Raw genomic sequence first — 13,522 nt, 5'->3', positions numbered from 1 at the left:
TGCAATTTCCAGTGATTAGATTAATGTCCTTCGTAGAATCCCACGATTTTTTCTCGGCAGGCCCATTGTTGGTCTAAACGAAAGTCGTTGACAGTTGGCATAGGAACGTCGGGCCGGAGAACGAATAAGACACGTTGTAAAGCCGAGATTGCTTTGAAAAGAGAACGCTGGAAGGGGTGAGACGGCGACCGCCGGCTTAGAAAAGGTTGTTCGGCCCCGCTTTATCTTCCCCCGAGAAAGATGAGACCGAAAAATCGATTCAACGGCTGTTTCTTCGTATTCCGTTGCGCGCAATTGCGATCTCTTCAGTCTGCCTTAGATCGTCCTCTATCTGTGTAGAAAGAATCCATATTCTAACCACTTGCTGTCTTAACACGTTCGCTACCAGCGTTTCCTACGGTGACGATCTTTCCGATTGTAACATTTTCTTCGATCCAATAAATCTTGTAAAGAAAATATAGAAAAAATGCAACTGCACCGAGTCATCGAGTTCTTAAATATAATTACCTATCTTATACCCTAAAAGAATAATATCCATAGAGTTAATTTCAGTTTCTGTATGTAAAATATAGAATTATGTCACAAATGTGACGCTGGTAGTGAATGTGTTAAGCAAAATGATTTAGAGCCACCTTGTCATGAACGTTCGCAAGCTACTAACGTGTAAAAATCCACGTAAACCCACGTACGCTGGAAAAATACCAGCGACGCGTCGAGAAGCGCGAAGTATGTAATAGGAACGCGATCGCGTTCAAAGGACGACGTGTGATTCGAGAGAATCAGCATCGGATGATTCAGTGAAGAATGTTAATTTGCATTTCCACGATGCATCAACATCTCGGTTAAACAACGAGCCTACGGACTCGCGTGTATCCGTCCGTCGAGGCGGCGGGGAGGGGGATCGCTGGGTGTTCCCTGTTGCACGTTATACCTACACGCAACCGGGCGCACTGTGCCGCGCGTGCACACACGTTACGTGCCATGCACGTGTACATCGCCGGTCGTGTGTAAATACGCGGCGAACCGAGTGGGGGGACGACGCCTCTCTAAGCGACGCTCCGCGTCTTCGTCAGTCAAATTGCGATCGTCTCCGCGCGACGGGTCGCCTGTTCAGCATCGCGCCACGAGCCGCCGGCACGCCAGTTACCCGCCGCGGTGATAATAGCAGACGTTCGTGACAGTGTTGAACACCGCCGACGAGGTGGCCGGCCAGCGTTGCATTTGGCACGCACGAATATTCCGTGGAACACCAGTTACGCCGGTTCGTCGACGAGAATAGACCCTCTCTGCGAGGAGAGACCGTCTTCCGGATCCCCGGCGACGCTTGCCGGGTTCGCTGTTCCGGATATCAGCTTTCAACCGGATCCTAGCTGAACATCCCGCTCCTTCCGGCCGCCTAAAACGAAACGTGAGTCAAATCCTAGGGAAAAAGAACGCGGGGCAAGGGAGGATCGTAACGGAAGCAAATTAAACCGACGGAACGACGACCCTCTAAAGTGACCAGCAAGATGAAGAGCTTGACTTTCTTGCTGCTGTTCCTGGTCGCCGTGACCGTGTGTCACGAGCCGTTCCAAGTGATCTTCCAGTGGAACACCGTGGACGTCGCCTGGCCAAGCGAGGAGGAGAGAGATTACGCTGTCAGCCACAATGACTATGTGCCCGCCAATAACTTCATCGCTGGTATTAAGTTCTGGAAGGGTAAGATGTACTTATCGCTGCCACGCTGGAGGGACGGGGTGCCGGTCACTCTCGCGGTCACGTCCGCGACCCCCATCAACAGGATCACGGCGCCGGTTTTGGATGCCTACCCCAGCTGGGAGATGCAGAAGATCGGTGACTGCAGTGCTTTCCAGTTCGTCCAGAGCATGGAGATCGATCCTATCGGTCGCATGTGGGTGATCGACTCGGGAACGATGTCTCCTTTATCGGTAGAGACGAAGGCCACCTGTCCGGCTCGGCTGGTGATTCTGGATCTAGAAAACAAAGGCGAGATCCTGAAGTCGTACGAGTTCCCTCCGAACGTCGCTCGTCCGGGCATGGCTTACTTGAACGACATCGTCGTGGACCACGAGGACGGCGGCATGGCGTACATATCGGACAGCGACCGGGAGGATCCGGGTATAATCGTGTACTCGCTGCAGAACAACACCTCCTGGAAGATCAGGCACGACTCGATGAAGGCTAAGCAAGAAGCGGTTAAGTTCATGATCTCGAAGGTGTTGATCAATATGCCGATACCAGTGGACGGGATCGCGTTGTCGCCGGCCAGCGTCAGCAACAGGCAGATATACTACTCGCCCTTGTCCTCCTTCCATTTGTACTCGATGCCAACGTTCGCGCTGAAGAGCAACGCGAGCAACTTGGACGACTACGTGCAGGAGCTCGGCAGGAAGAACTCGCAGTCAGACGGTATGATCATGTCCTCCACCGGGGTGCTGTACTTCGGGCTGCTTGCGGACGACGCGGTAGCCATGTGGGACACCAAGCAATCCAGCTCGTTCAACACCGGGCAGCGAGTGATCTCCAGGGACCACGAGAGGATGCAGTGGCCGGACACGTTCGCGTTCGACGAGGAGGGCAACTTCTACTGCGTGACCAACGCGATGCAGAACATCCTGAACAATCGGGTGAACGTCAGCGTGCCGAACTACAGGGTCGTCCGATCGAAAACCAGGCTGAAGAGCTACCAATATCTCGAGGACGGCAGCGCGCCGCAGCAACCGGAGATACCCGCTTCGTCCGCTAACAGGATTACCCTCTGGTTGGCTACGGGATTAGCCGTTCTGCTAGCCGTGGTGGTTCAGTAACGCGCCCCGCTATACCCGCCGGTTGCCGTTTCTCTTCCTTTCCTTTCTGTTTCTAGACGGTAGACTGAATTTCGACGCACGCCACGGGTATTACCAAAGACGTTCGACCTTTATCTTCCCAGACGGATCACGCCGGTTACCCATCCAGTGCTGTCCCGGTGACTCGGAACGTCCAGTGCGCCCCTCGTTTCACGGGTGCACGGATTCACTGACGCGCGTGAAGTTACGGTCGTAAGCGCTGCTCGGCTTCCCGTGTAGCGCGAGTCGTTCTCGAACTGTACAGGTGAACACGTTCAAGCTCCGGTAAGATCTCCATCGGTTCGTTCGGCGACTCGCGTCGGTCGATCCGCATTCTTCTTGAGGGACACCCTGTACAACTCTAAACATCTGTGTCTGTAATCTCGATGTAGAATGAGCATTCCGTTCGCTTGCCCGTCGCTCGCGCGAGCAGGGATGCGTTTAATTTAATATTTATAGGGGCACCAGGTGTGTCACGTTTGTACCCGCGCACGCTGCGACGGGCATGCGTGCATGATTGGAAGCTCTAGTCTAGCGTGCGTCTTGGACGATGGAACTACGACGAGGCCGCTCGTTACCGTAATCTTTGAAACTGATTGATCGTCTCTGGCGCAGTCGTAGAAAATTTCTGTCAGCCGAGTGGAATTGGACTGGAGGCATTCGAGTCAGTCCACCGGTACCGTTGGTTCCTGTAAACAACGGTTCTGATGGAGCGACAGAACTGCCCAGGATTCCTCGAGGACAAGGGCTAATTAGGAAACGCGTTTACCAATGTCATTCTGATTGCCATCTAAGATTCTCGGGCGAAATTGATCTCGAAATTGATCGGTGCAATTACCGTTGATGGTCTTTACCGCATGGAACAGTAGCGTACACGTTTTCCTTCCAGCCACGACGCTGTCCTCGAGACGAAGCTTCTTCTTAATCCGTTTAGAGTCCTGTTCGAATTGTTTCAGCACCTCTTCAGCGAGTACCAAAGATTCCAATCGATTGGCTCCGCGAAGAATCGAAGAACACGGGTCCTGCAAAGAAACGCCCGTGTTTCTGTAATTTTCTGTAACGATATTTCATAGAGAGTATAATAAAAAGAAACGAATCTGTCGAACCTTTCAAAATCGAATTCACCGATCAACGGCTGCGGCCATTGTTCATCGTGGTTAACGCTAAAACTATCGGACAAGTCAAATTCACCCGTTTTAGAATTTCCAGCTTGCGAGTATTTAAACGTTCGCTACCAGCGTTTATTTCGGTGAGGACCTCAATTGTAATATTTTATTCGATCCAATGAGTCTTCTAAACAGAATATCGAAAAAATGAAACTGGAACATGTTGAGTTCCGAAATATAATGCCGTAGCTTGTAACTTGAAATAACAGTATCTATAAGATTAGTTTCATTTGCTTTATGTAAAATATAAGATTGCGCCTGTCACAGGTATGTGACGCTAGTAACGAACGTGTTAAATTGTGACAAGACTTTGCGAAAGATTGTAAAATAAATTTGTGTATCTATACAAATACAGCAATAAGGGATCCATTAAATCTCGAGAAGCATATTGTCCTGATTTCTATAAAAACATAGAACCGAGTCACTCGAGTCGCTCGGTAGTTTCAGTGTTAATCAATTCAAGGTAAACACTTTCACGTAATATGTATAAATAATAAATCTACCAGTATTCCATCCGAGTTCGCATTTAATCGGTTGAGCCGACAATCGAATCGGCGCGTGCCGCCAGAAAACAATCACGCTTCCGTACCCGGGGAGAAAGTACCACCGCGACGACGACGCGTTCGCGCTTAATTGACCTTGAATTAACGTCGCCCAACGGGGAGTATTAACCCTTCGCGCTCGAGAAGTAGCTCTCAGTCACCGCTTGATTCGATGGGACGAAATGATCGAGTTTCCTATTCAATTCCTAAGCTCACGCGCGCATCGTCGTTCGGTTAATTTGAAGAAAACCTCGTCTGCGCCTCGTCGGGGAGCGTTGAATATTTCCAATGAAAACCACTCGAGTGCGAACGGTTCCGCCATTAAGAGACGCTTCTGCTTCGATCGCGGCTATTGGAAGGGAAATTGGGAAAGTGGGAAGGAAAAGCTGCGGGCTGGTTCGACGGGGCGGGGGGCGGAGAGGCTGAATAAATGGACCATTTATCGTCGCGGCGAAAGCAACCGTCATCGAGAATCTGTCCCCCGACAAAGAAACGTTGTCGAGCGTGAATTTAAGGGGGTCATAGTTCGATCGAATGGGAATGACCACGCGAACAACCATACTGCCAATAATCAACGACCGTTTAACGACTTGCCGCGGAAAATTAGTCCCCCGCGGGCCAGGCGTCGATCCGCATTCTTCTCGAGATTCTTTGATTCTTACGGGAAGAATGTGCATCGTTTAGTTTTCCCGACGTTCCCATTTTTCCGAGCTTGGCCATCGGTTACAGAGGATTCGTCTCCGTAATAAGCCGTTCGTTGTCGTCCCTCGCATTCCGATATCGTCGCGATGACAATTATTGTCACGAGAACGTGTTCCTGCGTGTCGAAGAAACGCGGATCGGTACAGTTCTTCGTACAGCCGATGGAAAAGGGAGAACGACCGACGATCAATGCAGCACCTTATTCTCGTCGCCTTAAGATTTCGAACCGCCAGTGTATACACTACACGCTGTGGGCGCGTGAAACGCATGTGTGTGCACGTGTAATTAGTGTACACGCCGCTCATAACACGTACGAATAGCTTTAATACATATGGCCTGATTTGCGGCGATGAATTGAAACTGTATACCGGGAGGCCGGTCGGAAAATGCGAGTTATGAGTCATTTGTCTAGGCCGGCTCGGTGAACGCAACTTTCCGCCGTTTCGCGGCGTTTGTTTGTTGCAATTGTTATTCCCTTTCTCGACGGATCGACCCAGAATCGCTCGCTCAGCTAAACGTATCGGCTACCGTGACGCCTGGAAATAATTCCCTACGGTGACTGTTGTTGCGCGATCCGAACCTGGAAAATCAACGGAATCGAAGCACGATGGGGGACGCTGGATAAAAGCAAACTGAAAAATCATATTTTCCTTCGTGATCGAAAGTTACTTGCGGTTTCGCCTCGTTGTAGGTGCGCTCCCCTTCCACGGGAACGTTGCAGCTTGCATGGCAATTTCGAAATTTTCCTCGGGAATCGAGACACGGCGTAAGAGCAGTAGAACACGAGGACCGCGGAATGAATGTTTCATATGGGGACGCGGACGTGTCCGGAATCCGTGTTTCCAGGTGCATCTATTAACACTAGGTCTGCGCACGTTTGTCGTGCGGTTTATCCGACTGTTCCTAGAAAAATTAGAAGAATCTTGGAAATTGTAGGTTCAACTGCAGATAATTAACGCTGGATTCACGTGAACCGTCGATTTCACGGATACGGAATTTTTCGAGCATCATTTGGTAACAAATCGATTTTGAGTCGTGCAATGACCATTGCAATTCTCTATTTTCGAAGGTGTAATTCCCACGGCGTATACAAAGGAACATGTAGTTTTCTAGGAACAATAGAATAAAGTGTAAATGTCAGCAAATCTAGCGTTAAACATTCGTGTAGCTGCGTCGATGAAAATCAAAGTAAACATTGATCAAATAATGCTTAGAAAATTCGATACGCGTCGAATTGACGCGGCCCGTGAACCTAGTGTTAACACGTTGGCTGCCACGGGAATTTTCGTATAATATTACATATTCTTTCATAACAAAGGCAAGTGGCGTTACAATTAATTATTAATGATTCCATATCGTAGTTCTCGAGTTACGCTATTATTTAGCTAGTTATATTACTAAATGTCTTGATTCGTTGCCAGTTTTCTTACAATTGAGTCGCTCAGAACGCGGTTAACTCCAGAAAACAAAAATTGAAATTTAATGTTTCGGCTCCAGAAAGTATAGAACATATTCAGAAGCTATAAGAAGAAGGGCTTCAGTAACTAAGAAGAATATTATTAATTCCATTAACACTAGAACTATCAAATAAGTCAAAATGATCCATTCCTAAATTCTTTTACAATTATTGAGAAACAATAAGTCCTTCTCTAAGAAATTTCTAAATAAATTATTTTATCAATACTCAAACTAAGTTTTGAGTGATCGAAGTCTCGATGGCACTCTTGGAGTTTCTACAGAAACATTTTGAAAAGTCAACTTTGCTTGGTAGTTTTAGCGTTGAAATCTAGAAAAATCAGAAAATATCAAAACTCGGTTGTTCTTAAGTAATTTGGAGGCTGCAGTGTTTGATGACCGCCATGGCAGTCAACGTGATAATTGGAAAAACGGGGGAACGTTAGTCATCGCGTGGACGCGGCGGTCGTTCAGGAAAGTAGGGAAACTGAAAAGAAAAAGAAGAAGAGAAGGATATATCGAAGGCAATCTCGCTTCCAGCCTCTTCCCACAATTGTCTCCTCTTTCAGCCACGCAGCGTCCCAGTTTTGCGGCGAAGTGAGGTGCACGCACATTATTACGCGCGCAGCGCAAACGGAGCCGGGGCCTAGCCCTGAACCGCGAGTCAACGAACGAGCAGGGAGAGGCTCATAGGATTACAAAACTTCAGTGGGAAAACACGGTGCACCTGAGACCCGATCGCATGAATCTGGGAGCACGCCGCGCTTTAGGATGCGTTCCCTTCGTTATCTCGATTCCTACGGTGCGGATATAGGGTGAGAAGGGGTGGTCCACTTCAGAATATTTATTTCGCAAGTGTTCAAACTACGTAACCGTCTTCGCGAAAGATTTTCAATTAAACTGCACTTGCACCGATACGAAACTAGGAGACCCTTAGAACCTTAAGAAACGTATTGTTCTAATTTTCATGAATAATTGGAAATGTCACTCTAATTGTTTAGTAGTTTCAAAGTTAAAAGAACTATTGTATGTTTATCTTGAAAGTAAGTCCATTTTTCAAAAACACCAAGTTAATCCTTACAATAGTTAGAATTCTACAGAATCTTTTTATTCTTTAATGGATTTAATGTTTTTTAAGTGGACTTGAGTCGCTTTCAAAAGTTCATATCATAAATATCATTGACACCTAACGAAAAGAGGTGTAACAGGTGTCTATGGAAGATTCGGTGTACTAAAAGCGATGGAAAGTATAGACTGTTGACAGTATTCAAATGAGATCGGGCCATCTCACTCAGAATTACCCTACGAACACTTTGAGTATCCTTTTGTTTGGCTTGTCGTCTGAAAATCAATGAGATATTAATTTACGCGAGGCATAATTAAGTTGTAATCGTAATTCCTCAGTTCCACTGAATTGAACAATGCTAAGGAACGTGTATATTAACGTCTTATACTTTACAATCGTCGTCGCGGCACACGCGAGATCGAAACGATCGAGAAACTCGTATATGCGTCGATAGTCCACACCGACAGCTTTACGGTACTCAACAGGTTAACAAGACACCTGCGGTATTTATTTTTTGATAGCGACTCTCGTGATGCGTGTAAACCTATCGGAGTCCAGCGAATTCAACAGTTCCATTTTCCATGATCACGTTAGCAGGCTTGGGCACTTCTGATCCTAGCAACGCTGTGACCTAGCGATGAACAAGAATTCAGTGTTAAATATATAAAGATAGAACATTAAAACTACCAAGTACTTGAACCATCTTTCCAAAATTTCTTTAAAAAAGCTATAAACACGATTTTATGAAGATTTCAATTGTCTTGTATTTCAGTTTAGGTATTACTGAATCAGGTATTACCTTTGCAGTAATTCTAAAAGAAGAAATTGGGAATCATTTGAACCCTAGTAGTTCTAGTATCAAATTTTCATTGAAAATCCTGTGTTTTCCTTCGTTCATTTAACTTCATATCAACTATATCGTGTGATTAATCAATTTTTCAATGTCTGTGTTTCCTGTTGTTTCCGTTTCCAGTAAGAAAAATTGATCGTCCAACTTGTTTACCTTCGTTTCGTAGCTATTTGGCTGGTTTCAATAGGGATACATAGATATATGCAAAGCGTCGATACGGTTAGCGTTAAAGGGAATAGTACTGAAGTGACCGGAAGCTTTCATCTGGATACACATGTCCAATGACTCACAAGACAGCGGAAAAATTGTTAATAGCTGGTAGCCTTCAAAAAATGACACTCCGTTCGATTACAACTGCGGAAAATGATGTCAGCCTACTATGAAAAGAATATTAAACGCGTTTGACTCATAGCCGGAGTTCGGTGTTTAACGCACGCCCGAGGCGGTTTCTGTTCACTCGCCGGATGATTAAGCGCTAACCAAAAGTCCCGGGAGCCTGTTCGATCGGCGTTCGGCTGAAATCAGATTTCTGATAAGAATAGGACTAATGCAACCGTCACCGAGACCATTAGCGAACCAATGAACCGTGAACCGATCCGACTGATCCAAAAAAAGAGGCAACGGTGAATCCGAGAGTACGATCGTACCCTATATTGCTGCATACAATGTATATCGCGATTTCCTTTCTCCACAAGGCTAATGACGCTTAACCCTTTACAGTACGATTTAACCCTTCACGGTCGAGAGGTTCTCAACCTTTGAAAACTCTGTCCATTAACAGTTGAATTATGTGTCAAAATATGAAATATCAGAAGAAATGAAACCTTGTATCTATCTCTCATTATTTGAATTGTTAAATTATTTATTTGTAACCTTCGATTTTGGATATGAAAGTCGTAACGATGACATTCGACCGCAAAGGATTAGTCATGAAAGATCGTGCACAAAAGAATTTTATTTTTGTTAAAGGCAAGATGTTTCATCTTATGATTTATAGATTCTGTTAATTTAAAGAATGTTAATCGACAGTAATCTAGTAAGGTACTACCAACTATTACGCCAATCTATTCTCAATTAGGAACTGTATAAATTCTGTACACAAAATGAAAGATTGTGCACAAAAGAATTTTATTTTTGTTAAAGGCAACATGTTTCATTTTATGATTCATAGATTTTGTTAATTTAAAGAATGTTAATCGACCGTAATCTAGCAAGGTATTACCAGCCATTACGCCAATCTATTCTCAATTAGAAAAACATTCTGTGCGCATGAAAACATGTTACCTGTAACTTCAGTCGCATGACGAGTGTAGCTTGTCACTGTACGGTTTGCCATGAGAAACCAATAACAAGCTGTACTCGTCGTTTCACCGCAAGGGGTTAATCTGTTAACCTGGAGAAGACGATTTATCTTGTAATTCGTATTTGTATTTATTAAACACCGCCAAGTTCGCAGTAGCGTGGTGTAGGTCATAGGTGAACGTATTACGGAGTAAACTTGTATAGAATCGTTTTTGCGCAATCGTAGCCGGATGATACTTTGCTCGGTTAACATATTAATCGAATGAAGACATCGGAAAATGTCGACGGGTCTCGAGAAATTCTAGTTAAGGGCTGCCTGTTCGGCGCCTTTTGACGATGATGGAGACGGGCGTCGGCGGTGCACGACAAAGTGTTCTATCGTAGATAAAATTTGCAAAGTATGCTTTCCTTCAGCGTCAGTTTACGCAATTGTATCACCGAATCTGTATACCTGAAATTAATATATTTTCTATAGTTATAAAGTCCGTATGGTGTTCCTTAAAAAAAAAGGTACGGTCGGACATTAACACGTTAAGCGTCATTGCAGTCACCGATGACGAAGTTTCTGAATTAATTGAAAACAGTTGTAACATACAGGATCACCCATGTCGAATGAAAATAACACTGGATTCACGGAACGCGTCAATTTGACGCATATTGCTTTTTATAAATATTATTTAGTAAGTGTTCACGTCGACTTTGATCGATGCACATGGATATGTATCTGAATTGTTTATTTCTAAACTTCTAACATCCAAGATCGAAATGAACGAATGTGAAGCTTTCTAGGAACAATGGTATAAAGTGCACAATAAATGCCTGTAAACCTACTGTTAACACGTTGACTGCCACGGTGGTCACCGGTGACGGAGCTTCGAAATGACTTGAAAACAATTGTAATTGATAAGACAACCGACGTCGAATAAGAATATTCAATAACGTAAATAACTGGATAATATTGTAACGTAAGAATTGTGGTAGCAAATAATTAATAATTATTCTCATTTATCTTTAGAACGCTGATATTTTTCGTGGCACTCAACGTGTTAATAATGTAACTAAATTGATAATAGTCCAATGCAAAGATTGTAACGCTAAATAATTCACAATTGTTCCCGTTTCTCTTAAGAAAATAACTCTACGGAAAAACGGTCAAGATTTTCGCGGCGAACGTGTTAACATGAATGCCATAGGGGTCACCGGTGATCCCCAATCAAATGGAATTACTATAGTTCACTCAATTAAAAGATGATTATTTGAAAGCATCTTTATATTATAAACAATGCTAGCCAATGTGGTGACACTCAGCTAGACGAACTTGCAATAATAACAATGCAATTCAATCAAATAATTTAATATTATATATTTTCCATTTCGAGTATTTTTCTTTATGAAATAGTGCGACACTTAACGTGTTAAATTGTTCAATTGTTCATTTTCAATTTTGGCCAGTTTCGACTGTTCAATTGAATTCCTTTAGAACCTAGATAGACGATGCTTCTATACTGGTTACTCATTTCCGGAAAATAATTCTTCGTTTCGGTTGTGCCGTTTCTGTTTCTTTATGGAACACCCTGTATAACATACAGAATAGAGTATAAGTACATTTAGAATTCGGGCTGGACGCATCGACATTAGCGTCGCTAATGGTTTATTATTTCGTGTATTACAGAGTAATGTAGCTATTACACAGTGTTTCTGTAAATTATGAGTTATTAATAAAAGAATAGATATTATCAGACCTTGGATTCCCGTCTATTATCGTCATGGCGGTCTCTTAATTGTCATTGTTTCATAATCACGTGTTCTCACCTGGTTAGATATCTCGGTGCAACTTGGCTAGATCTTATGAATAGAATTGCCCGCTGTTCTTTCAGCAAAACTAGTTCGTTAGCCTAATGATGAACTCGAACAGATGACAATGAATCGAATATTCTTGCATTTATCAATGAGTTAACGACACATGCAAACAAGTGCATGTTGACGACAGTGTTATACGTACGACGACGATTAAAGTCACACGACGAAAATAAACTTACGTACGTATGTAAATATCAGTCAGCAATATCATAATTAGAATCGTGATATATATATGTATAATGTAAGGTAATTAAATATACATATTGTATATTAATTATGACAATACCGACTCAAGATTAAATCGCAATAACATAATATACATGAAATTACAAACACGATTTCACAATGAAATTCAAATGTCATCGGAAATTACAAATTGATTTACAACTTCCGGTTTGAAGTTAACCTAACAGTTCTCAATTGTTGTCAAAGATGGCGCCACGTTGTCTTCGCAGAAATCTGCTCGCTGGATAACGTTCAATGGTCATCGTATTTGAAAAGATTTTTGGAAAAAAGTGTTTGAAAAAAGTATCTAATTAAAAATAAATTGAACACAAAGTGCAATTGCTGCAATGTTTCATTTAAACGATGTTAGGTACTATTGTATCCACATGTGCGTTATCTTTATGCACTGAAATTCTGCAGCGAACGTATTGGATGATATAAAGACGAGAATTGCTTATTGTTTGCAGTGGAAATTGTTGCACGAGTGTTTATAACAATCAGCCTGGTATATTTACAGATTAGGAGATTAGAACCGTTGATCGGAATTTAATCTGATTGATACGGCCATTGTTGATAGACAATGAAGCTGTAGAATAGCATTAAATCTGGATAGGTCGTGGGACCATGGATTTATCAGCGGTTTCGCTTTTACAAACTGCCGGGGCTGCAATTCTAAAGGGATGCGTACTGTATATACGCAGCTGTTACCTTAGGGTAGGAGGGGTTAGGAAAGCGAGAATTCAGGGCCGTACGAATGTTCTGAAAAGTTTCATAAACATTAGTTATGAAACCAGCTTCTGGTTATGCCAGCCTATGATCTGATTGTCAATCAACTTCACTTACGTTAAGTCAACTTTGACCTGACATACATCAAATACAGCAGCACTAAATGCATGAAAATAATATCTCTTTTTAATTGACCGAGCATCAGTTTCTCGAGTTGCTTAACGGTCGGTATTTAACGATCAACACCGCTCACAATTATAATATTGAATTCGATAAATCGATGAACCGATACTCACACGAGTCTCATTTCTTCCTGCTCCAGTGCCTAGCTACACATTCCCAAATCATTATTGAGGGAAATAATTAGATTTCCGAACCGCGAAACGAAAACCGCCATTCAAGTTGAACCAAAGAACCGGCGAACAATAAAAAATGACCACCCGCGAGGAGTATACTATTCACAATTTTCACCCTTCGAGTAACTGTAACGCGAAAAATTTAAATCAGTCTTTCTCGCGAATGCAAATAATTCTAGCCCCAACGACATTTTACGAGCCAACGTTCGAAAAAGTCTTTTAACCAATCGCAGTCGTCATGAACGTCATGATTGGCAGAAATGTCTCGTTCCGATCTCGATTCTCGAGAGTGTGCTCGATCTACCAATCAGTAACCGAATGATTTCAAACGGACTCGTAAAATCGATCCCCCCATTCAACGCCAGCATAGAATTTCTCTTCTTTATTCGAATAACTAATCCTGTTTCCCATAAGTTCCGATTTAATTATAAAGAAAAAAAAAAAAAT

General features: G+C 43.4%; 1 protein-coding gene across 1 annotated transcript; it reads left to right on the top strand.

Annotated features, from left to right (window-relative positions):
* The first annotated feature begins 1,023 nt into the window (after positions 1-1,023).
* LOC116427116 (L-dopachrome tautomerase yellow-g2) lies at positions 1,024-4,504 on the top strand. The gene has a single exon (XM_031977084.2). The coding sequence runs from the start codon at positions 1,509-1,511 to the stop codon at positions 2,805-2,807; it is 1,299 nt and encodes a 432-aa protein (XP_031832944.1). The 5' UTR covers positions 1,024-1,508; the 3' UTR covers positions 2,808-4,504.
* The last annotated feature ends 9,018 nt before the right edge of the window (positions 4,505-13,522 follow it).

The sequence above is a fragment of the Nomia melanderi genome, chromosome 14 (genome assembly GCF_051020985.1).
Source record: "Nomia melanderi isolate GNS246 chromosome 14, iyNomMela1, whole genome shotgun sequence".
NCBI classification, from domain to species: Eukaryota; Metazoa; Arthropoda; class Insecta; order Hymenoptera; family Halictidae; genus Nomia; species Nomia melanderi.
This window is presented reverse-complemented; position numbering and strand designations above follow the sequence as displayed.